Raw genomic sequence first — 24,758 nt, 5'->3', positions numbered from 1 at the left:
AGTGACAAATGGGGACGGACCTGCACATTAAACTTTATCGGGTGGTAGGCTTCCCTAGGTACCAGCACGGGTGCCAGAAATGGGCAAGAAGTATTCTTGTGTTACTACAGAGAACAGCTTGCTAAGAGTGTGTTTGTACGTCCCTCTAAAATTACCTCACTTGAAGAAAACTAAGCTGTCCAGTGACAACCTTAAGAAATGCAGTTACTTTCCGCTGCTTAAAAATGAACTTTAGCGTTGTGAGATTCAAGGTGAAAAAGTGTGGAATTTTAGCATTTTGTTTCCTCTTGGTCTAAGTAAGTCCTCTAAAAGCAGGTTCTTGAGTGGTCAGCGTTGTTCTGCACCTACAAATTCACGCAGGGACTAAAGACCCCAGCTGGTGAGAAAACAATGGGAAAGCTGAGAGTATTTCAGGCTGTGGTGCTGTTCACTGTCAGAAGAATGCAGCCCAAATGTTCCATGTTACTGGTTTTTATTTTGGTTTTATTTTTTTAATTTCAGATATAGCCAAGCTGATGCCCTTAAGTATGTGGGCATTGAAAGAGAAATGGAAATCCCTTGACACCAGCTACCTCTTCTTTTAAACAAACAGCTGCCTTATCTTCAGGAATTTCTAGTACTGTGGGCAATTTTAGAAGAATAAAAATGATGCAATTTGAAATTCTGTATTTGAAAATTCTGTATTTGCAAAGTACTGTAACAATAATTTATAGTAACAAATTTAAAAAAAAAAAACAACTTTTTATTGCCTTCTCACCAGCTGCAAAGTGTTTTGTACCTATGAACTTTTGCAATAATGTGGTGTGGTACATTTTTCAACCTTGAATAAAGGATACTTGAACTTCTTCATTTTTACTGGAACTGAGTGGGAAGTTTGTGCCAGCCAGTTGAGGAAGCAATGTGAATGCTGACTTTCAACTTCTGAGCACAGGCAACTTTGAAGTTGTCTACTTCTCTGTTACTTCAGGTCACGCGAGATTAATGTGAAGAGGTAAACGGTGCAGGAGACATCTCACCTAAGTGAAATGGTCCTGGTCATGCGCCCTTGCCATGAACCTACACTCATGCTCTCTAAAGTGAGGCTGCTGTTTAGAAACTCCTCCACTTGCTCCTACAGCTAACCTCGGCACAATTATTTATAAGTTTTCCTCTACTTTTGTCCAACCTCCTCAGTCCTAACACAGGGTCTGTCTATCAGCTTTGGATGCATTTAATGGAAGGAGAAAAGGATCCCCACCCTCCTCCCCTGCCCCAAAAAAACCCCAAAACTGTACAGCATAGCTGTGATTTCTGTGACAAAGCCTGCTTTCAAGACATTGGTGGTACAAGGTTTGCTTCCACCTGCCTATTAGCTGAAGCAGGTGCCATGACTCTCTTCACTCTTTTCACTCAGTGTGGAAATAGCAGGAGGACATGTTTGCATCATTTGATAAGGGAAGCAGCAGTAGTATTCCAATAAACCGGAACCTTCAACTGCAGCTTCTCTGAAGCGACAAACTGAATAATGAATGCAACAGTAATTACACCTCCATTTCTCTTCTGCATCTCTTATTTAGCTGTAAGCAAACACTATGCCAGTTACTGTCTTTTTACTACAATTTTTTTTTATATACATGTTTTTATCCCAACTTGTTTAGATTGCAGCTTAGTTTCCTTCTTGGGCCTTGTCCAGGGTTTATTTCTGATTTGCCAGCTGAGCGTGAACTCTGCAGCCTGCTGCTCAATAGAACATGACACTCTAGTCAAAACAGCTGGGCTGGGAGGGCAGGCACAGGGACACGCTATGGCAAAACCCCTTTCAAGAAATCCCGTCAATCCTGACCATGTACCTTCTGCAGGGAGAAGGCTCCCAAGGGGGTGGTGCTGAGCAGCGCAGCCTGCTTCCGCTCTCAAGTACGGCAGTCCTCAGTCCGACTGAGTAAGAACTAAGAATTCACACCCCTCCTCTTACTCATGAGAAAAAAATCAAGTCCAAAAGTCAAAACTTATTTTATCCCATGCTTGGGTAAAGCATGGCTTTCGTCTGAAGCTGGACTGACAGCAGATGGCTTTTAAAAATAGAGCTCTGCAGGAGCCAGCATACAAAGTGCATAAAGCAATGCCGCTTTAACCAGCGATGGGCTAAGGCTGGGCTTTGAGAGGCAGCTCAGAGCAGGTTATTCCTGGCCTTCTGCACAGGAATATTGTTCAGCCTTGCTTCTGTCACCATACCACCCTTACGGCCTGCTACAAAAATCTACCAGCACTGAACTTTCTGCAAGGAGGAGTTACAAAAACAAAGCACAAAACAGCATCTAAAACCAAAAAAAGGCAGCGCAGGAAGCATCACAAGCTCCTTTCCTCTAAGTTTCAAAAAGCAATTTGAAAATTGAACAGCAAGATGCTTCTGTTACCCATGCCAGCCCTCTTTAGTGCAATTAAAGTTCTTTCAGAATAGGAATAGCAAGTATGCAGTATCTCAAGTGGGGATGAGACTTTCCCCCCATTTTCCAAACCAGTTTGGATCACATCCAATACTGCTCCATAATTTTTATTTTTTTTTTAAACCAGCCATTTTTGTGGGTCAGAGCTCAATTGTAACCATGAAAAATTAGTTTCCCTCAGCGAAAAAAACCCAGTATGAACACAAAACCTGGCTCCCTTTTCTTCGCGCCAGAACAAACACTGAAAAACAAATCACAAATTCTAAGGGGAAAAAAAAAGGGTTTGGCTGCAGAAGTTAGGTTCTTTTCACCACCGAGAACAGAAAATATAAATTACCCAAACTGAGACCTGTGGGGATGGCAGCATTTCTCTTGTAACATGTGGAAAGATAATACTCATTTCACGTGTACATAATGAACACAAAACATTGGGAGAAGAATGGAATGAAGCCTGGACGATCAACGCAGATGTAGTAACACTCAAAAAATATTTTAATTCCCATCACAGGTTGCATTCAATGGGAATTAACCTTTAGGAACACACTCAACTTTCTGTTCTAGTCAAAAAAAACGGGCATCCTAAACCTTATTTATTCAGGGCAGCATTTAGGCAAGTGTGATGCATTTTATAGCATACCGAACAATATTAAAAGCAGCTCCAATTTCAGATGACCAAGTATTGCCACATGTATTCTCAGTATTTTCTATTCTGCATATTCTTGTGAAATCATCACAACTTTCTTTTCTTTTCAAAGCACAGACATTTCCTCTTAAAAAAGTAACATGCACGCTTGATGATGGCACTTAATTTCTTCAGAGCACAAAACGTGCTTAAGTCACAAGAAAACAGGGAAAAGGCAGAAAAGCAAAACGAATTTCTATAGCTTTCATAACCATTATACCTTTTTATTTACATTTAGAAAGATAAGTCATGAAACTTAAAACAATAAAACCAAATGCAACTTGTACAGAAATCTTTTAAATTTTTTTTTTATTTATCACACATTAAAAAATGAAACACACTATACAAATGGTTTTTCATAGCAGATTACACATGGGTCCATTCAGACTCGCTCTCAAAGTGCTGCCAACATTTATAAGTGCTGCCTGTGATGGCAGCTGTTTATCATATAGCCAATGTATTGATTTAAAAGCAGTAGCATGCAACCCTTAAAGGAGAAGGGTTTGATTCCTTTCTGTTCTTAAATTAGGTTAAATGGCATTGGTGTCCATATTTACATACTTGAAATGTATCAATCCTGAGCAGTTCTGATGTAAATCTGAGACTGGCTGATGGGAGTCCTGGTCTCAGTTATTAAAAAGGGAGGTCCAAATGGCAGCAGGGGGGCTGCTATGAAGTTCCGTTGCTTTCATTCTTTCCATCACATACCTATTTGCCGAGTGTCACACAGTCAAGTAATTGCTAATAAAAACGTTAGGCCAAGTAACTGTAGGTGTCCTTCTCACCATCTACGCGTTCCAAGTACTCCTTCTCAATCAGAATGTCAATGCATTTCTGTGGGAGAAACAAACAGAAGTGGTGGGACACCAGCAGAAAAGCCCGCTCTGTGGTTGCTACAAACTTTCATAGAATGGTTCAGGTTGGAAGGGACCTCAAAGATCATCTAGTTCCAACCCCCCTGCCATGGGCAGGGACACCTCCAACTAGATCAGGCTGCTCAAAGCCCCATCCAGCCTGGTCTTGAACACTTCCAGGGATGGGGCATCCACAACTTCTCTGGGCAACCTGGTCCAGCATCTCATCACCCTCACAGTGAGTAAAGAATTTCTTCCTAATATCTAATATAAATCTTCCCTCTTTCAGTTTAAAAACATTACCCCTCGTCCTATCACTACACTACCAGATAGAGTCCCTCCCCAATCTTTCCTGTAGGCCCCCTATAGGTACTGTAAGGCCGCTATAAGGTCTCCCTGGAGCCTTCTTTTCTCCAGGCTGAACAACCCCAACTCTCTCAGCCTGTCCTCATAGGAGAGGTGCTCCAGCCCTCTGATCATCTTTGTGGCTCCTCTGGACCCGTTCCAACAGGCCCATGTCCTTCTTGTGCTTTTAAGCAAAGCAAGTCTCTCTACTCTTTCAATGATTTTGGCCACTGAGTTCCATGCCAAGTAGAGGACAGGAGTAGGCAGAGGGCACAAGCCGTGGCAGTTCGCACTCCCACCTCTGACCACATCCAAGCAGAGGACTTCGCTAATCCACTGAACTGAATTTGCTTGCTTGATGCCATTCCACGGTAGTGACTGGGAGATCAACTAACCGATCATCAGTATGCTGAGCAACTTGATAGTAGGACAGCAAATAAAGAGTTAAAGCGAAACACAGAGCGCTTACTGCAATGTTACTAAAAATAGCGGTTGTGGTAACTGCTTCAGGAGGTGACTGGGTGCATCTCCTCCGGCACTGGTGCCAGTTTATGCAACTGCTCTCCACTGCCTGTTTTTTGCCCCACCTATCCCCTCAGTTGTGGGTGCAGAAACCATTGGTGGGACCACTGAACAAACCCATGAGGAAACCATAATTAAATACAACGTCCCCCTCCCCAACATTTTTACTCCAGAAGAGATCAGGCAACTGTTCTATTGAGCGGCCCACAAGCAGTGGTACTCCCACAACTAGGAGAGCAGGAACAGGAGGGCAGCGTGGAGTGGAGGCTGCCGTAAGGTGGCCCTCACATCAAAAGACGCAATCGAGCTACTATTTTACCCACTACCAACAACGTAAAACATGCGTATTACCAGGAGAAATCCAGTATTTCTGGTTAAAATATTTCCTATGTATTTACAACTCCAAAAATCTGTCCTTACCCATCCCATCTCCTTAGCTTCCCTTTCTATTTCAGAAGCATGTATTTTGTCTACCTATATCCTCCTCACCTGCAATCCAGGTTCAGAGGTGCGGCTCTCACATACCTTAATTACTGGAACTCGCGGCTTGAACCTTGAGGACAGCTGTGTTAGCACTTCTCCAAGCAGTTGCTGGTGTTTTAGAACCTTCCTCATTTTCATGATTCTCACAATAGCAGCCTGCGCAGCAAAGTGGGAAAGGTGTGCTTAGGAGCAAACAACTTATCCTTCTGGATAAAGCCATTTTAATTCCCCGGCAGATCATGTCTGCTAGTGCAGGAGCACCATGACAGCGAACCTGAGTACCAGATGGGGAGAAGCGTGCCTACACACGTCCACGACTCACCCGGACTTTAAGAACTCGGATTCTACATAGCATACAGCCATCAGAAGTGGGTTTGACACCCGAATTTTAAGAACTACTCTGCTTATGGTCAGTCATCACGACAGTGCCAACCCGTACCAAAAGCAACACGAAACTACTTCTGTAACAGAAAGCCGCCTTTGTATATTTTACTGTGACACGCTCTTAGTAGAACAGTTGTAGTTCCCTCCCCTGCCCCTTTGCTCCTCAAGTGGCTTCTCCAAGTGACCTGACAGAAAACCACTGTTAAGTTGATACTGCTTAGGGTTTCACTAGTTTTCACCCAGGACAGAGGTCTGGTGAGCGTGTGCCTCCACGGAACCCAAACACTCATCAACACGATGCCAGAACAAACGTGAAGAACAGCGTCCTATCAGGCCTTTCTCCGTTTTCTGTTGCAGACTCCAATCGCCTTTAAGAGTGTTGTAAATATATTTTTAGCTCCGACGCAGTACACTGCAATGGCGTGTTGTCTTTTAATGAAAATTAAAGATAGCCCCCACAGTAAGCTTCACTAAAGGATTACCAAAATGTAATTCTAAGCTCATAGCGCGGCAGCGCTCTGCAATACAAGTCACCTGAATCAGTAGTTTCCTATCTTCCTCTATGTTTTTGTGTGTAGTTTCTTGCTCCTGCTTCTGTTCAGTCTTCATTGGCACATTGATGTTTACCCTTAATTTTTTGCTGTAAAGAAAAGCAGAAGTTAACAAAACAATTAGCCTGTTTAAAAAAAACAATCAAACAAACAAAACCCCCTCCCTAAACCCCGAACAAAACCCAACTCCAAAATAACAGCCACACCACCACGATTACTTTACAACAAAAGGGACTTTGGTGGCACTTCTGAAAATTTCAGACAATCTTATTCAAGTTTAAAAAAAAAAATTAAATAAAACCCCAAACCAAAATACCTTTTTGGTGGTTTGTTTGTGTATTTTGTGACTTTCTGAATCCAACCTAGTGATGTGTACAAATTAGCGCTGCACAACTACACCCTATTTGACGCATTTCTAATGTTTAGCAAGAAGCTCCCAGTCAATGAATGGGACAAAGTTAGTCAGGGAAACGGAACCACTTTTCTGATTTACAGACTTGCTTCTGACCACAATGTGATGAAATCCATTTGGATTTGTTCCGTAAAACGGAATTCTGCCTTTCTTTCACACGCTCTCCAGTGCCCTCGGCTGTGCTAGGGCAAGCCCACCGCCACCACCAGCACCACACGCGACCGCTCTCAAGACAAGGTGCGGCGCCGCAGTGGGGAAGGAGCCTCGGCACCAGGCAGCGCTCGGCCCTGTGTTGGCTGCACGGGGGAATGCTGCGGTGGAGAGATAATAAATCTGGTATTTATTTAGAATAGTCTTGTGCGTCATAAATCGTGAGCCACTGAGCCACGCAGTGCAGCAACGCTGAGCTGTTTCCATCACCGCATTAACGTAACTGACCGCAAATTCTCAAACCTTGAATTATTGGTCAAGAAGGGAAGAAAGCAGATAAAGAGTGAGGTACAAGGAAAGGTTTTAAGGTCTCAAGTGAAAGAAACAGTTTATCTTCAAGGCAATACTGAACTCCTCACTGAATTTACATCTATGCTCTGGTAAGCGTGATAGTCACCACGCTCCTGTGAACAGCTTAAAATACGCAAACGTTGAAAGCAACACTGGTTAAAGTAGGTAATAAAACCTACTGAAAATCATGTTTATTAAGTTTTCAAATCACTGTACATTCCAAACGTCTAGAATGAGCCTGCCGATCTTCTCACGTTATCTCTAGCGGATAAACATTTAAGACTTTGACCTTCGCTGGCCACCGTACACTACTGTAACCGTATAAAATATAATGTATTTTGCTGAGCGTGCGCAGGCCATGCACTGCAACCTCAGTGAAACCCAGCACCATTTCTTACCAGAAGTAAGTTGTATAAGAATTAGACAAGAATCAAGGAACAAAACGGACAAATGCAAATACGTCCGGGCCTTGACAGACTTTATGACAAAGTCGAAGTCAGATAGCTGAAATCTTACCCACCCCACCCTCTCCTGTGGCAGCAGTGAACCCTCCCCTTTAAAGATGGTACACATTGGGATCTATAGTTGAATTGGTACTCGAACCCTGGAGTTTTAGGTTTTAACCAAAATTTCGAAAGCAGAGAAGGAGGATGCTACCCGTTATGCACCAATGATGTGTGCTGCTGAAGTTTTTCCTTACTTTTTATAACCAAGATACAGTTTTATTAAGGTGTCCGGTTTTAACTCCACCTCATCAACATTCGCGTTTTCATCTTCCAAAACCTGCAATAAATAAAATAAACAAACAAATAAATATTCGTTAATACATTTTGCGGAATGTGACGCGGGCCATAAAAAAGCAAGAGTACTTACAAGCAATTTTGATTTCAACAGTATCTGTAGAACTTGTGCCAAGATATCCTACAAAATTACAGAAAATATTATCAGCGCAGACAGACAGCACCTTTCTCTAACTTGAAATACAATTCAACGAGAATACACATATTTTGACATATTTTGCAGAACATTGCAAAATAAGTGGGGGAAAAAAAGCACGGTGAAAATGGAGTTTACAGAAATAAAATGTAATGAGGCCCTTCTTGGGTGCTAAGACATATTCCCCTTGCGGTCAGTCAAATGCTATCAAGTTCTTTCGAAAGACTAATTCCAAGCCACTGATCTTTCCAGTTGCTGTTTTAGGAGCTAATTTGCAAGCAGATTTTTAAGTGTAAGAAATCATTTTTCCCATACCATGCAAATATAGATACCATTGCAAGCTTAAACCTTTTTTTTTTTTCTTGCTTACACCAGGGATCTGTTCTGGTTACCGTCGCTAGTTGGTCACCCAGATGGCTACACTACTGTCAACGTTCTGGGCAGGCCCACAAAGCCGCAATTTTACCACAGTGGAAATCCGGGTTTCATGCGGTTCAGTTTTAGCTCTAGAAAGAGTTTTAGTCTGGTCCAACCGTGATTTGTGCCAAGTATTAATTTTACGTAAATAAATAAATAAATGCATGTATGCATCTATAATAAATGGCAACCCCATAAGACTTCTGGGTTTGCCGTAAACCATCATCAGCAGTAACTTTCTAGATAGGCATTTCTGTAAGTACGGATCTCACTGACTAGGAACTGCCTAATTTTCCAGAAGTCACAGCAGACTTGATTCAAACTTTCTAGTAAAGGACAGACGCCAAATGAACTGTGGGCCGTAAAATCTACTTGGAAAGAAAAGGCAAGAACCTTTTCCATGAGAGGGAGTGAGCCAATGAGACTGCAGATTTCACTACGTTCATGTATATAAGCCTGGAGATGTAAAGAAGAATGGATGCGCAGATCAATCATTTAGGGAAAATGGTGTTTTTCCTAGAATGTTGTCTTTTAATATTAAAGTGTATGCAGTGAAACACTGAAAACTTACTACCGCGGCTCAGCAGGAAGCTAGGCAATTCACTAGTCATGAACAGGAGTACATGCACGCTAAGATTCATCAGATGACTGGGCAGTTATGATTACAAGAAAGCGAAGCAGGCAAACAAGTTGACCAAGAACAGAGCACATCTGTCTCCTTCAGGACAGAAACCGACTCTGCCTTCAAGCATGTCTAATCCCAATTTCTTCCGACAGCTGGAAAAGCCCTGAAGACCAAAAGACTGGTTCACAAGAGTGTGGTAAAATGTGCAAAGTCACTACCATTTTTATTTGAGTGCTGTCTGTCAGCTGCTGCACGGTATAGGCATCTTCTGTGTTGTACTGCAGTAAAATCGCCATCTGGAATGTGGATGCCTAACAGATCCAAAAAAAAGAGAATGGAGGGGGGGACTCAGAAAATGAGAACGAACAAACATACTTTCCGATTTTGAACAGCCTGAAATTCACCAGTTAAACACATATACTGGAATATTTAGACAACAGAGAACGGCCAACTAGTGTGATTCATTACAAAATACAGAAAAATCTGATGTTACTTATATGACCAGAACTCTACCTTCAAGGATTATCTAAACACAAACCCCAAGATTATGATCATTTAACTAGCTGCAGACACTTCATCATATCTTCTACTCTGGTGTCAAAGCCTTATCTTTCTACTTGCTAATATAATTCTAAATTATTTTCCTCCGTCACTCCCTGACTCTTACCCATTTAATCTTCATTAAAACCTACACAGCCTACTGACTTCATCCTCACAACCCTCCCAACTCCAGCAGAATAATGAAACCAAGTTGATAAACACGGCAGCTATCAGCGGCTTATTCACGTCTATCACCACAGGGTTAACACACGTTGATGACAAGTTCAAAGTCTGAGATTATCTTGTTTCTTCTCACTGTTGTGAGCTCCTCTCCTCTGTCTACTTTTTGAGAGAAAGCAGACATAAGCCGTATAAGCAGCATGAGATCTTACGCAGAGAGGTCGCAGTTGTCTCACATAAGGCGGTTCAACACCTGTTTAAACCATAAGTAATGTATCCCCTTTTCTAAGTCAATTTTCTTTTAAGCATAGATCTTCAGTGTCATTACAGTAAATAAATCCAACATTTATCATAACACCAACAGCCATCTGGGGGGGGGGGGGATGGCTAACATTTATGTTCACTTGAGTAATGCACAGATCTGCAGCCATCAAGTCTTGCACCTGTGCTTTGCTTTATTTAAAGGCAGTAGCGTTATTCACGGGAATAAAGCTAACGAACGCACGTGAGCATCGCAAATGGTGGCGACACATGTATCTGTACATATGAATGCACGCCCCCCCCCCCCCCCCCAATTAGGGAACTGAATGACTTAAAATACTTAATTATGATACATCTCGACATACTGGTAATGAATATTTTGACATACAAATAAAATAAAGTTCAATTCACTGTATTACCTATTAAAATTAGTTTGTGCGCGGGCACAGGTATTCACATGAATTCTACTAACTACTTCAACATCTACACACTTCACCGTTTTAAACACATTTATCTGCACGACAGTCCTTTAACATAAGGAAAAGCAATTTTCTCCAAACAAGGAGTAAAGAGGCTGAGCAGCTCATACAGATAACGTAAGAGCAGCGGAGCAGAGCACGGATGCGTGACTTCTAAACGCTCAGCTGCATCCAGTCTTCTGAATGCAAATCATCACCAGGTGTTTCTATCGGCAGGATGTTACCCTTACCTGTAATGTGTATCTGTTTTTGAAACAGTTGGTAACCAGTTCCCCTTTGGACAGCTGATACAACCATGTTAATTTTCTTCCACTATGACGACTGGCATAAAATGCAGTAAATCTCTGATAGCTCCGTTCTAACTGTATAAAGACAACAACAATAAATAAAGAATATTATTTACCTTCATTTACCACTACTGGAACATGCTCTGGAACCAGCACAGGAGAATCAAATCTGATCACTCTCAAGTGCCATGTTGGCCAAATGAGACAAACAGAAATCCAAAGTATTCAAATACTTCAGACGGGATGAAAATTTCCCTTTGTTATGAGTTTCCCCTTGGACGTGTCATCAACAATACAAACCTAAACAAGCATCTAAGTTCCATTCTTCCTTGTAGAATACGTTAAGCAAGGCTAGAAAGGCCATTTCTTTTAACCACCTTGATCCTCCAGGTACCAGCAGTTAAACTTATTTCTCATGCTAAGGATTCATGCCTTGTCAATTCTGGCTAAGCACTCAACAGAAAACTAACGATTGTAGTGGCTAAAGATTGTACCGGACAGAGCCAAAGCAATGGCAAGAAAAAGTTGCTCAAATAAAAGTATACACAGAAAACTACACTATAAACAAAGATTTACTTTAGTTACTGTTGAATGTTTTGAAGAAAGATTCACTAACCAGCGTCTTCCCATAGCAGAAAACAGTTACGTATTTCACACGGTTCCCTCCTACTACCTTAATCAGTCATCTTGTTTCAAATATCCTCCAGACAAATAGGCAAACGCCACAGAGACACTTCCCGTCCTCTCTGGCACACAACACAACAGGAGGAGACACCAGCCTCGTAAAAGCACATGATCATTCCACGTTCGGGCAAAGGAAGCACAAGCGCCTCACCTCAGACGGCAGAGCAAACGTGCAGGACTGCTGGAACGGCCACGATCCAGAACTCAGCACCTGGATGCTGAAATCCACTGGAAGAGAGGTGAAGAGGCTGAGCCGCGTTATCCCCCTTGCTCCCAAACCCCCTCTTAACACAAACGAGAAGTGATTCTGCCTTGGCCAAACTAACGTGGTAGAAAATCATTAAGCAATGTATTTTTTTAGCATTCAGACCATAAAACAAAGGAATTCATACAAGATGTTGCTGCAGTTGGAGAGCTTTAGATTTGCTAAGACAGCCGCTCAATTTTCTCTCATTTGTAGAAGTTATTACCCTGTTTCTATCCCCACAACGGACTTCTCTTTTAACATGCAAATGTAAAAGTTGTAAATGTTCATTTTTACGTGTAACAAACTCATCACTCCACAGTACACAACTGCAAGAATAAACATTTCACATTCATACTTGTAAAGCGTTTTGGGCAAGTCAATAAGAATAATACAAAAACTAAGTAAAATTTAAGCCTGACAATACACAACTCGAAATTGTAATCCAAGAAATAACTATCAATTCTTTAAAGAATTTGTTTCAACATTCTTCAATTAAAAAATTTCTTTATAAAAAAAAAATAGAATGTGACAGGGCTGTCTAACAAACGAAAACACAACATCCTTTTTTCTTTAATACTTTTACACAAGTACGAACTTAAGCCATGTTGTGCACAAAATTGAAAATGTTTAAAAGAACAACATCTGTCCAATTTAAAAAAAGAAAGAAAGAGACAGGAGCCAACTTGTTTTAATGACATACCTAAGCATGAGCTGCAAAAATCAGGAGGAGGCTACCCATAACAGAAGATATAAAGTACTATTAGAAGACAAAGTACAGACCTAAAAGACTAATTTAAAAATCCTAACTATCTCGGTCAAAATAATACTACCTCTAAGTTGTGAGAGTACGGTGTCTAAATCAAATATTTCCCTCGTGCAGTTAGCTCTGTAGAAATAAGAGTAAGCTAAACTACTCAAGAGTAACTTAGGTAAATGCATTACTTACAATCTAATGGTTCTGAATTGGTCAGGTGCTTTTTAAATTGCTCATTCAAGTCCTTGCTTACACCAATATCTTGGAACATCCGCTGCAGCTTGGAGGTATACTCAAAACCACAAGCTTGCTGCATTTTAAAAGCAGAGATACGTCAGCAAGACACATTTTTGATCATTGCAGAATGAGAACAAAGTATTGGAGCCTATTTTTTTAAAAGATGCATGACATTCAGTATTTCCCTTACTCAAAGTACCGATGCCAGCTAGACGTGCTCTTTAACTGCCATCAAAAACTAAACAAAATTTTGTTTAAAAATGAAACAAAACACACAATGAAACAGACTACTGACAAAGTATTAGATCATATTTTGCTTGACCCTGAATGAACGAGGGTTAATGAAATTAAGCAAATTCTCAGCAGTCATTCCCTTGGATAATTATATCCATGTCATTCATTTGGATAAGAATAATTAAGCTTAACTCCATCTCAGCTCCATCTGACAGACACGCGCTACATGCTCCTAGGAGGCTTTAAAAAAAAAAAAAAAAAAGAAGACAACCTAGGTTATTTTTCTACTGTATGTAAAATAACGACACGAAAGGACATACTTTCCAAGGCAGCCTGAAGACCTACAATAGGGTAGATCATGGGACAGTCATGGAATACTCACTTTTAGCTTAGAGATCATGCTTGCCTCAGCATCGTCACTAGCGCTGTTCTGATGTACGAGTCTTTTTGCCAGCATTTTAGCATAGAATTTTTGAAACACGTCTTTATCCTCAATGTACTTGAAGACAACCATCTGGAAAAGCCAAGATAATTTGTAAGAAACAAATATTTAAGCATTTGCCTTGAAAAAAGCTACTTGAAAAAGCAGTAACTACTTCCTTTGCACTTAAATTTTTAAAGGCAGGGTGTCTTGTTTGGGGGCTGGGGGCGGGGAGGGGAGTGTGGTGGCATGTGTTTGTTTCAAATGTGGATACTATTTTAAACACATTAACTGTATATTCCACACGTCCAGCCTTATATATGAATAAATATAAATACGTAGTGCGTGTGTGTAATTATATAAAAATATATTGCAGAAATTATATATATTATACGTGTCTATAAAAATGAAGTAAAGCATAAATTCCATTTAGCCTCTTTAAATCTGCTGTAAACGGCTTCTTTTTTTTAAATAAAAAAAACACAACAAGCCACAAAGAGATGAAGATTATTACTGAAATATTAAGTAATGAAATCAAACATACTAAGGAAAAGGTTTTCTCTCATCTGACAATCGAGTATTATTAACTTGTTATAAAGCTTACACAGAAGAGAACTGCATTTATAGACATCTTACCACTTGATTGAGCGTATCTTCCAATTCTGCTTCTTCTGGATTCTTTGAGCTGCAATTAAAGAAGTATATTTTTAATGAGTCCCAAAACCGCTGAATAAAACAACGTATAGGCGTATATAGAAATATCATAGATAAGGAACACAGATTGAGTAGTCTGGGGATCAAAGACTTTTTAGAGAGGAAACCTTGTAATGAAATGAACACTTCTCTTCGCTATTCCATATGTAAGCAATTCTGAAGATTTTAAACAATAGGTTGAAGTCCTGGACCATGAATTGCTCAGGACTTCCTGATAGCATGACACTTCTCTGGATTTACAGGCTTAAACACAGATCTCTTTCTTCCTGCCTTCTTTCTGCTGCTCAATGCTATCTTCATTTCTTATCTTAGATAGTACCGTGAAAAGAAAACGGCTCAGAGAGCTGGGTCTTGACTGGCTGAGAGCTCAGGTGGCACCACATTGTTTTCCTCCGTATCATGGTTGTCCATCAGGCATACCCCACATCTACCCTGCAGAAAGCTAGTATTTATAAAGGGGAAAAGAAATCCTTTGCTGAAGGGAGGAGGGGATGGGGAAGGGAAAGGTGGGCAAGTTCTTCTGGTTTTGGGTTCATTGGTGGTGGGTTTTCCCTCCCTCAAAACAGCTACAAAAAGTTGCCAGTGACAAAACTGACACCAATCCAGTATGAACTGAACTGATACCAACTCAACGCATGAGTTGCTGAATCATTTGAAGCCAAATACCTTAATTAAAATTATGAACCACGAGAGGTTAGAAAGCAGCTTTGGTCCTCCTCTATCTCTGCCCAGATGGAAGAAGATATAGAGAAACCAACAGGAGGAAAGCAAGACTTTTAATGGAAAAAGCGAATGCGCGTCTCTTCTTTACAACATGTAACAAAACTAAACTTGCGGGGGGGAGGGCGGGAACCAAACTAAAAACCCCCTTCTGTTTTATTAAAAAAACAGAACTCAGTTTTCTACAAGGAAAGAAAGGTCGTAGATCATTTATTATTTCCCCCCTCTTCTTTAAAAAAAGAAAAGTAAACTCCATATAATCTTTAGGAATGGTCCTACTGAAATTTTTGTTTTCAGAATTTGGTATAATTAATTGTTCTTGAAACATTAAGTTCTGTTGCTGAAGACACAGTATAAAACTCCATGTGCTAAAACCTTTTAAAACAAAAACCAACCTGAAATATTAATTTGTCTTTGAAGACGTACCTTTTCTTTAGTAAAGAGTCACAGTATCGTGCCAGTAGCTCTGGGGATTTACTGGAGGATTGAGCCATTTTTGTCACTGCATTATTATTTATAAATCGACCACAAGCCTATAAATCACAAAAGACAGTGAAATTTTGGGAGACAAAACACCAAATAGAAAAAAAAAACAAACGTTCACTGCATGCCACTACGTATACTTACTTTGTCTAGTGCAGCCACAAAGCCAGCATCGTTGTTGAATGCAGACATGACTAAAGCATTATATTTCTTATGGACATCCAACACTGTCTGTACATACATTTTTGGATCCTGCAATAAAGAGAGATTAGTTTTTTTCAACCTGTTGACTTTCTGCTGTCTGCTTCCTCCAAAATGGAGCTTCTCACTGGCCTAAGCAAATTTTTTGGGGGAAAGCATACAAAGTATTAGAAATATTTTAAAGGCAAAATAGCATCCAGACTAGTTTATGTCCTATGTCCAGGACTGACTTAAATTAGCACAAGCTTTCATTTACAGCAACCAGAGTGCAGAATGTACTACGTTATATAATACAAAAGATGACAAAACCACTTACTCAACCATTGCAAACATTTCCAAGAAGGACGTTTCCAAAGACATAAGCTTAATTCGAATCAGACCTGAGAGAGCCGGACAATCATAAAATGGCAGTTGCTACAGAAGAAACCCTCGGAATAAATCTTTGTAGTAAGAAGTGTATCCCCAATAGGTACAACTTAGTACCTACAATAAAAATTATTTGCTCAACATCCAGTGGCCACCAAATGCTGATAAACAAGTTTATGACGCTCACAGACTGAGTCGTTTATGCAATTACCGATCTCTGCATCTCAATAAAGACGGAATGGAGTCAGAGCATGAACAGTGAAGAGCAACTAAAACACCAGGCAGGCAGAGCAGCTACTATACAACAGACTAAAAAGGCTAGAAGTCTTCAGTTTGGAGATCAGAAGTTTGAAAAGGCACATAACCAAGGTTTACAAAATCAGGAGGATGACCAAAAAGATGAACAATCCCTAAAAGTCACATTTCGTAACTATTGCGCGCTTGATGAAAGGGATAGGAAACAAGTTTAAGACAGATAAAGTAAAGAACATCTTTTACATGCAAGGTAGTGGACTTCTGGAACTTGCTGCTGCAGGAGGTTGTTGGAAGCAAGTAACATCAGCATGTTCAAGAATGAATTAGACAAACTCACAGACAACAGGTTCCTAAACAAAAGCTAAAAGGATTGGGCATGGAGGTACTCCTGTAATGTTCCTATTGTAAAAGTTCTGGATGCTGGCAACAAAGGGCAAAAGATGGGCAGGGTTCTATCAGGATCTTGAAAAAATTTTTTCCTGTTGCCACTGAAGACAGACATAGACTACACGGACCACCAATCTAATGCCATGCTTGAGAAAGAACTGAGATTACCGGGAACTTCCCAGACAAGAAATTCAAGTGGACTCGAAGGACATTCAGAAAGGCACCTAGTAATTACAAGACTCCAAAAAAAAAAAAAAATTAACGAAAAGCACTAAAAGCAGTAATCTTCTGACTGAAGAGCAGTCTCGTTAATATAGTTAATGGAGTCTAGAGCACAACTCATTCTGCAGTAAAACCTAAAATAGGTCAGATGAGTCAAGCAGGTATGACTATTTCTCTCCACTGACTACAGAGAAACTGAGAAGCATTCTCCCAGCTGACTACCTGTTTAGACACAGTACAGATAAATTAAGTTAGGCAGAATCAATCCTACCTAAGTGCGATAGAGGGCTAACAAGGCAATGATGAATAGCGATACAGTGGAGTGAAGGATATTGGAAGAAGAGGCAAGATGGTTCCCAAGAGAGACAGCTAGAGACGCTGTTATGAAAATAAAGAACAAACATGCGGAGAAAGAAAAGGAACAAAAAAGAAAGGTCAAGAAACAAGAAGTAGTGTTACGATCAGAAGAGTTTTGTAAATGGCTGGAGTCAAAAGAACCAATACATACAAATTACAGGCCTCTCCTCTTAAAAATGAGCTAACTCCTGAAGAAAAAGTTTTCGTTTTTCCGGGAAATTCTTCAAGGCCCAAGTAAAGAGAAACTCAAGAGTTATGACCACTAGGGGAGCGTGTCAACCACAGAGCACGCGTGACTTCAAAATTTGAGGTGATTTCTACAAATGAAGCTGAAGATTCCTGAACTTACGTCATGATTCATAAGAGATCAACACTGCCAAAAAGCTACACTCTTAAAACTACAGAAGAGAATAACAGACACTAAACACATGTAAACCATTTTAATCTGTGCTAAAACCGAGAGTTCTTACCATTCTCCATGCAGTCATTACAGATTACAGCTTTAATGATTACTAGCATGAAGCTATTTCAAGAGTATGAGGCCAACTGGTTAAAATGAACTCTGTCAAAAATAAAAGTTAAACCCCATTTTAAATAGCATTTACCAGAATCTATATTCTATCCTAACTTTGTTTTGTGCAATGTTTTACTTAATTACTTTTTTTTTTTTGCTTGTTGTTCTTTTACTGGCCAGCCCCGTCTAAACTGCAACAGATTAATTGGACAGATTGACAGTAGTTAGAAGAGACTTAACTGAAAAGTAAAGTTACTACTGCCTCAAACCAGGACACTGCTAGAAAATGTCATATTGTCTACAGACAAAAAGGCTGGCAAAGGGTTTAAACAACTTCACGTTGCCAAGACTCAACCCTAATCAGTAAAAATTAAGTCTGAAATTACAATTATGGGATAAAATTAAGAAAGCCAATTATACGGCTAAACGACCACAGTGTTGCAGAACACCTGAGCTGCTCCTTATATTGTGCCCTCTCCAACCATTTCAGTTATCCCTTCCTCTTACGTTTCTCATGCTTTTCCAAACAGAATAAAACCATTCACCAAAAAACTAAAACCAACAGAAACTTCCTCCACACGGTCCCATCCAAGTCAGAAGTCTGCAAGATGATGAAATAAACCACAGTCCACTGGAGATAGTGCTTCTTGAAACACTGGACTTTCAGGTGTATTTGTACTTGCAGGATGTTGCATTTGCACAGACAGCTTTTTAAGCACGATGACACCCTGACAGAGAGCAAAAACTCAGAAGGAAAAAAAAACACAAAACAAAACAAAACAAAAACCACAACACAAAAAAAAAACACCCAACCAAAAGCTCAAAGAGTTAGTAACACAGTGATGTGACTGGGTTTTTTTTAAGCATATTATCAACATTTGAGAATTGCCTACTCCTCACAAATTAAATCAGTGAGAGGGAAAACATAAACAAACTGGAAATTATATCAGGAAGCATTCGCCCTCCTCTAATGTAAAACTGGCAGCAAACTTATTTTGATGGGATACTTGCATTTAGAGCAGCTTCTCCACATTTCTCAATTGCAGCTAGACCCTGATTATGAATGTGGGTTTCCAAAAGTTTTTTCAGCTCTCCAAGGCCATCCTGGATTCGAGATACAAGGTTATACATGCGTCCCAAGTCTGGAAAAAAAAAAATAAAATAGGAAAGCCAACATCTCCCATTTGTATTAGCTATGACTGCAGTTTCCCGTTTACAAGTTGCCAATGGGAGGTTAAACATCCACCATCACCAAAACATATGCGCAATTGCTCCTATAAAAAGCCAGAAAAAAACTACAGCAAAAAAATTATATGGTATAGCAAATCTCTGCACTAACCTGGAAAGCTAAGATGAGTTAAGAGAAAAAAACCTGTTAAATATTAAGATCTGTTTTACCTTCACATAAATCTCAAGAAGAAAAGAAAAAAACAAACAACTTAAGTTACAGAAATACATTTACTTCTGATTTCTAGTTTTCATAATTTTAAAGAGGTGCAATGATTTTTTTTAAAACGGGGTTAAAACCCTTATGTAGATGAAGTTTTGAAGTGTTACCCTGAATTAGGACTGTCACTAGTTACTGCTGGCCGTGCTAAGAGTGCAACAATCTCCACCTGATCACTGTCCTTTAAATCTTATTCTGAACAGGAAAGTTCTCAGGGATCTAACACTCCCTGTGGCCTTTTGTATAAATAACATTTCTACTTGGGGCAACATCAGTAGTAAGGGTTGGAAACTTAAGGCAAAATGTTATGTATCGATATGACCTTAGCAGATAAACTGAAACATTATAAACCAAATTTCCTCCAATAAAGCACTGTCAAAAGCCATCTCTTAAAAAGACATTTAAGTAACTGATGACCAGTAGAAATAATTGTATCTCAGGAAAGAAAAGGTTCTGAAACCCATGGAACAAAACTAACAAAGGTAAAAATAAATTAGACATCATTTCACGTATGTTAAAGCCTCATATTAAAGTCTCACCAGTTTTCAGCCAAAACTCTCCAAAAATCAATTAGTAATTTTGAAAAGTCTAATATTAAAGAGAGTTTTGGTTTTATTATTCATTTTCAACAGGGGAGGTGTTTTGTATTTTGAGTGCCGAACTCTCTTTAAAAAAAAAAAAAAAAAGAAAAAAGCAAACTTTAATATGCCCATAAACCAGGTACACAAACACACTAGTTGCCTCCGGTAATCGTGCCCTCTCTGAACCTGCACTCAAGTGAAACAGTAAACAACCAAATTAGTTACTGTAAACTAATGAGGATATTTCACCTTGTTGAATCCATCTTAAGGTTGTCAGCTGCATCTAGCACTTCTAAAGTGTAAGGACTTCTCTGAAATGCTTATGAGCAATATATTACCACATGAGGATTACCAGATTAATTAAAGCAAAGCAATCAAGAAGCCGTACCACTACTTAACTCTGAAATACAACACACAGAACTTGATGCCTTTGATACCGAGGCAATGACACCTTTATTCAGACCCATTTCTGTATAATGCTTTCCCTTCCTTAGAACTTTTGCAAGCTTAAACTTTTGGATTTGAAAAGCAAATACTTTTTTGCCTCGCTGAAAACCACATTCACAATCTGATGTTAAACTTCTATAACAGTGTAAGAACGCTCTTCTTTTTCTAAAATTAGGTAGGTAAAAAGGTAGGCAAATAATGCCATGCATATTATATCATAATATCATATTATATCGTTATATCAGGCAGCTTATTTTGATAATTAGCCGCTGCTAGACCTACCCACAAATAAGGATTCACACGTCGGTCTGTCAGGATGTCTGTATTTGGTGAAATATGGAAGAGATGCTACAAAGCCTCAAGGAAGATTTACATGGTAACTCCACCTAAACCATTACAGCCTGCTCCCAATAAACATTAACTACTTCCTATAGGTGCCATACTAATGTGAATAGGTAAGATATGACAAATGTGCCCACAACCTTTCTAACTAGTTGCACAACGCGATTAAAAAGTTACAGAACACCAAGAGGAGTGGCCTGTAATACAATATGCTTAACAGACTTCTCATGGGAGGACCTCAAAACCAGTGTCCTTTCAAAAGTAAAGCAATAAAGATTTTAATTGACAGCAAGATTTCATTATAGTTTTAGGATAGTCTACGATAGCCTATTTTAGAATGTTACAAATTCGAGAGTACAGTGATTAAAGAACGAATTCTCAAAGAATCGTTCAAAATAGATGTTTCTAATCTTGAGAATTCACAAAACTTAAAAAAGGCCAGGGAACTACTGTAATTTGCACAAGTGAAGCCCAATAAAAAGAAGAAAAAAATAAATCAAGCATTTTAAAATGCCTAATTAATCTTAGAAATACGCCAAATAAAAGTAAAACCAAAGACATAGAACAAGATGGTGCCCAAGACACAAGGTAATTCTTTTTTTCTTTTTTTACCCCGACAAACTTACGGAATTGCATCACTATGGTAAGTGACTCTATTGAAGGCTCACATAACCCATGAGCTCCATAAAGTAAGGGGGGGAAAAAGAAAAGCCTGAAGTCCTGAGTCTAGACAAATTTTCTTGTTCGTGCTATTACTATTTCTTCTGTCAGAAGACATTTATAAAGTCATTTTACTAGTTAACACCCACCTGTATCAAAATCTCTTCCAATTACAGAGTAAATAAATTTATTTACAAACATAAAGAACATCTCACTCTTACATACTAATACAGGATAAAAATCTTTTATTTACATTTGAAACAGGTAACTTCTGACCTACTAATCATGCTGAATTGCCCTTTTCTATTTCGAAGCATCTCTTGCATATCAACATGACGATTATAGCAATTATTCACGGTTGCTCTTTTAAGGTTGATATATAAAGAGACAGAGTCATAGTTGCAATTCACATCTCTCAAATGAGCAGTATCAACTTAATCATAGTATCTCTTACATTCTGTCACTTTCTTAAAAGCAGTATTTCAGCTATTGAGCCTTACCTTGACTTCCTATATAGATTTAATTAATTCCCCAACTAGAAAAATCAGAAATTCCATTCACCCTTATTTGCATGATGGACAGGAATTATTTGGCCCTAGTTTTGACTGTTATTTTGTGCTAAGCATTAACTCCTGACGAAACTCATAAAAACCAATACAACTGACAATTCCTTAAAGACACCTAAACTCTGATAATCTTTACTTATTTTAGAGGAACCACTGAAGAAGTCTCTATTCTATGTGTTCTCTATGAAGGTATAAACTCGACCTATTAGTGGCACTTAAGACTCATTTTCACAGCTAAAATTATCATTTAGTAATTTTCACCCTTTCCTAAATGCAGTTTTATATATTTTATGTACTGTATTTTAGAAGCTCCTTATTTGCTTCTGGTCCTCTTTTAACATTTCCTATACATACTTCCAAGCAACCTGGATTTTAAAAGTCTCACTGATAACTCCGAAAGATCCATGGATTACACTGAAACAGCTTTTAAGATTACTGGTCTGTTCTTCATCTCACATCTCTCTCATGCAAGCTTCAGGTCCTGCTGGAAGGATGGCTCAAGCGCTCTTGAGGCTCTTCCAGCCATGTTAAGAGAAATCAAGGTTAGTGCTGTTTCGCCTTAATATTTGAGATCAGAATAAGCTTCTTGAGACGATATCCTCAGCCATCCCAATTTAATGAAAAGCTGCTTGTCAATCAATTTAGTGTCTATCTTCTCTTTTAATCTAATTCCTGAAAAAATCACATTTAGCCGTCATCAGAATTTACATTATTCACAAAAAAATCAGGGAGGAGCTCCAAGCCTAAAACCAATGTTTGAATCTCCTTACCTTCATTTTTGTCAGCATCCAACAAATTCTGAAACTCTGTATGAAATATCTCCAAGTGTTTTTCAATAAGTACTTGCTCACATTTCCGTGCTAACTCATCTTGTGTGCTCTCATGGAGGTATACCTGAACTCTACGCTGTTCCTCGAGAAGGCGAGCTTCAGCCTACAGAACAGAGAGATAAATATGAAAACTGTACGGAAGGTGGAACAGAAATCCAACAGCACAAAACAGATGACTATTTAGTATATTCATCTAGAAAACAACAACAAAATCAAATATCTCCCTAATGCAGTGTTATAGTCCACCTACTTAAGCAGTTATTTTTCTGGGAATCATAATGTGACCCACTCCCCACACATATGGAATCAATGTTTATGTTGATGATAATATTATATACTGTTTAAATGGGGGGGAGAGTCACAGCAAGACTGTTTTCCTATTGCTTCCGAGTAATAAGTTTACCGGTGGAAATCTGCTGTCAGAAAAAGAGAAAGCTGCTGACATGAGATGCTGGGAGTTTTAGCATCAGCTCTCCAGCTATAGAGGCAGTTTTGTTTAAGACAAACATGAATATATTTCATGCCTCCACAAAACTAAAAGGCAGAAAAATACAATTTAACAGCATGCCCATGACAAAATTATTTGAATGTTCTCATCTAAATTCTTACACAGAAAAGCTTCCCAATAACGTACAATCATTTAAATTATACTGGCATTTAATTTGGCATATGAAATGCTACATATGCATATCTTTGCAACAAACCAAAATTCTAAATGTCACTCAAGGAACAGTACTTATGCCAAAAAGTAAAACGGAAGTTGTTTATATAACAATTACCTCTATTTTGTTTGCAAAGGTATTAAAGCTTCACTTTACAAGCCATCTGTAATTGCAGCACATTATTAGGGATAAAGTCCAAATTATTTAAATTAATAATGTCACCAAAAAAAGGAAATTAAAGTAATGAATTTTCCTAGTATTTTAGAAAATTGACCAAGTATGAAAGATCTTATTAGGGACAACAACAAAAGAACAATTTCACTGCAAGTACACTGCATCATACACAGACAGCTTTAAATACTCTCTGCCACTGTTAGCTTCACTCATTTCTGTAATAATTTTGCACGTAGCTCTTGTGAAACAGTCCTGGATAACTGTCTCCTGGAGTTAAACCAGTACAGGTCAAAACACAGGAAACAAAACCAACAGTTTGGGAAGGGATATAAGCTCCTGCTTCAGAGTATTTGCCAGTTTCTTACAAGTGATAAGTAACAATTAACTACCTTACTGACAAGAGATAGCAGCAAATCTTTCTGATGAATGCTGGAAACTGGAATCGGACTAGTAGGACTACTTATCTTGTGTTTAACCAATTAGGTATTTCTGTAGTTCAGGAAATTCTGTCACTTCTAATGCTGCTTCTTAAAATATCCTTAGACCTTCACACTTTTGCTGTTAACAGTCAACTCTCACTTTGAGCTCCTTTATGAAAACAAACATTCACTCTGACTTCAAATTTGCTTATACTCTCTAATTTTTTGTGTTCTTATATTTCTATTTTCCTTTTAAAGTCATTTCATAAACAAGAAAAATAGTTAGTTCACACAACAGTATCTTTGGCTGTTTCATCTATAAAGATCTAAAATTCAATTTGAGACTTTATTTCAAGGGACAATTTTAAGGAATACTGACCTTTTTCCCTACAGCATATCAGGCTATGCCAGCTTTACTCATGAGTTCTGGCCTGAGAAGAAAAATCCACAATCCTTCTAAACTCAGTAAGTCTGCCTTTACAACTACATACACACCCCCTAATTCTAATTAAGATTTCATTGACTACTTCTTAGGATGCCATGTGACTGCTGGACAACTTGCAGCTTTTCACACCAGTCTCACGTAAGGTGTTTCATAACGGAAAAGAACCCTGATTCTAGCAATACCTGAGTAATAATTATGGGGAGTACTACTCTGTTCCAGGCATTTAAGTGGCATGCAAGATTACAATACCCAAACCAAAAAAAAAAAAAAAAAAACTACTAAGTTTACAACACTGCCTTGTCACATTTAAGTAAAACATATTAAGGATCTTCTAAGCACAACGAAGTTAAGATAAAACTGAAGGACAACCCTATCTGAATTTTAAATTAATAGTTCTGAAAACTTGCACGACCTCTCTTGATCTCTCCAGCAGAGCACGCAGACTAGAGAGATCAGACAATTTGTTCCATTGAACTAGCTTTTAGCTTCAATTCATAAGTTTCCTCT

The 24,758-nt window shown here is 38.9% G+C and overlaps 2 protein-coding genes across 5 annotated transcripts in view; one reads left to right on the top strand and one right to left on the bottom strand.

Annotated features, from left to right (window-relative positions):
• The window catches only part of EZH2 (enhancer of zeste 2 polycomb repressive complex 2 subunit), a 50,782-nt gene extending 49,928 nt beyond the window's left edge, over positions 1-854 (top strand). For all 3 annotated transcript variants that reach the window (XM_074575649.1, XM_074575647.1, XM_074575646.1), the window contains exon 20: positions 502-854. In XM_074575649.1, the coding sequence (XP_074431750.1) occupies positions 502-562 (61 nt within the window). In that variant the 3' untranslated portion in view covers positions 563-854. The remainder of the gene's footprint in view (positions 1-501) is intronic.
• Positions 855-3,298: 2,444 nt separating this feature from the next.
• The window catches only part of CUL1 (cullin 1), a 55,070-nt gene continuing 33,610 nt past the window's right edge, over positions 3,299-24,758 (bottom strand). The window contains exons 8-23 of one of the 2 annotated variants that reach the window (XM_074575645.1): positions 22,492-22,654; positions 18,690-18,820; positions 15,521-15,628; positions 15,320-15,426; positions 14,096-14,144; positions 13,421-13,552; positions 12,760-12,877; positions 11,718-11,794; positions 10,826-10,957; positions 9,354-9,446; positions 8,031-8,078; positions 7,858-7,940; positions 6,228-6,333; positions 5,352-5,465; positions 3,891-3,939; positions 3,299-3,813 (exon numbers count right to left, since the gene is read on the bottom strand). In XM_074575645.1, the coding sequence (XP_074431746.1) occupies positions 3,806-3,813; positions 3,891-3,939; positions 5,352-5,465; positions 6,228-6,333; positions 7,858-7,940; positions 8,031-8,078; positions 9,354-9,446; positions 10,826-10,957; positions 11,718-11,794; positions 12,760-12,877; positions 13,421-13,552; positions 14,096-14,144; positions 15,320-15,426; positions 15,521-15,628; positions 18,690-18,820; positions 22,492-22,654 (1,518 nt within the window). In that variant the 3' untranslated portion in view covers positions 3,299-3,805. Of the gene's footprint in view, positions 3,940-5,351; positions 5,466-6,227; positions 6,334-7,857; positions 7,941-8,030; positions 8,079-9,353; positions 9,447-10,825; positions 10,958-11,717; positions 11,795-12,759; positions 12,878-13,420; positions 13,553-14,095; positions 14,145-15,319; positions 15,427-15,520; positions 15,629-18,689; positions 18,821-22,491; positions 22,655-24,758 lie in introns of both variants that reach the window. The other variant, XM_074575644.1, reaches the window with a different exon arrangement.

This window comes from Larus michahellis, chromosome 2 (assembly GCF_964199755.1).
Source record: "Larus michahellis chromosome 2, bLarMic1.1, whole genome shotgun sequence".
Lineage (NCBI taxonomy): Eukaryota > Metazoa > Chordata > Aves > Charadriiformes > Laridae > Larus > Larus michahellis.
This window is presented reverse-complemented; position numbering and strand designations above follow the sequence as displayed.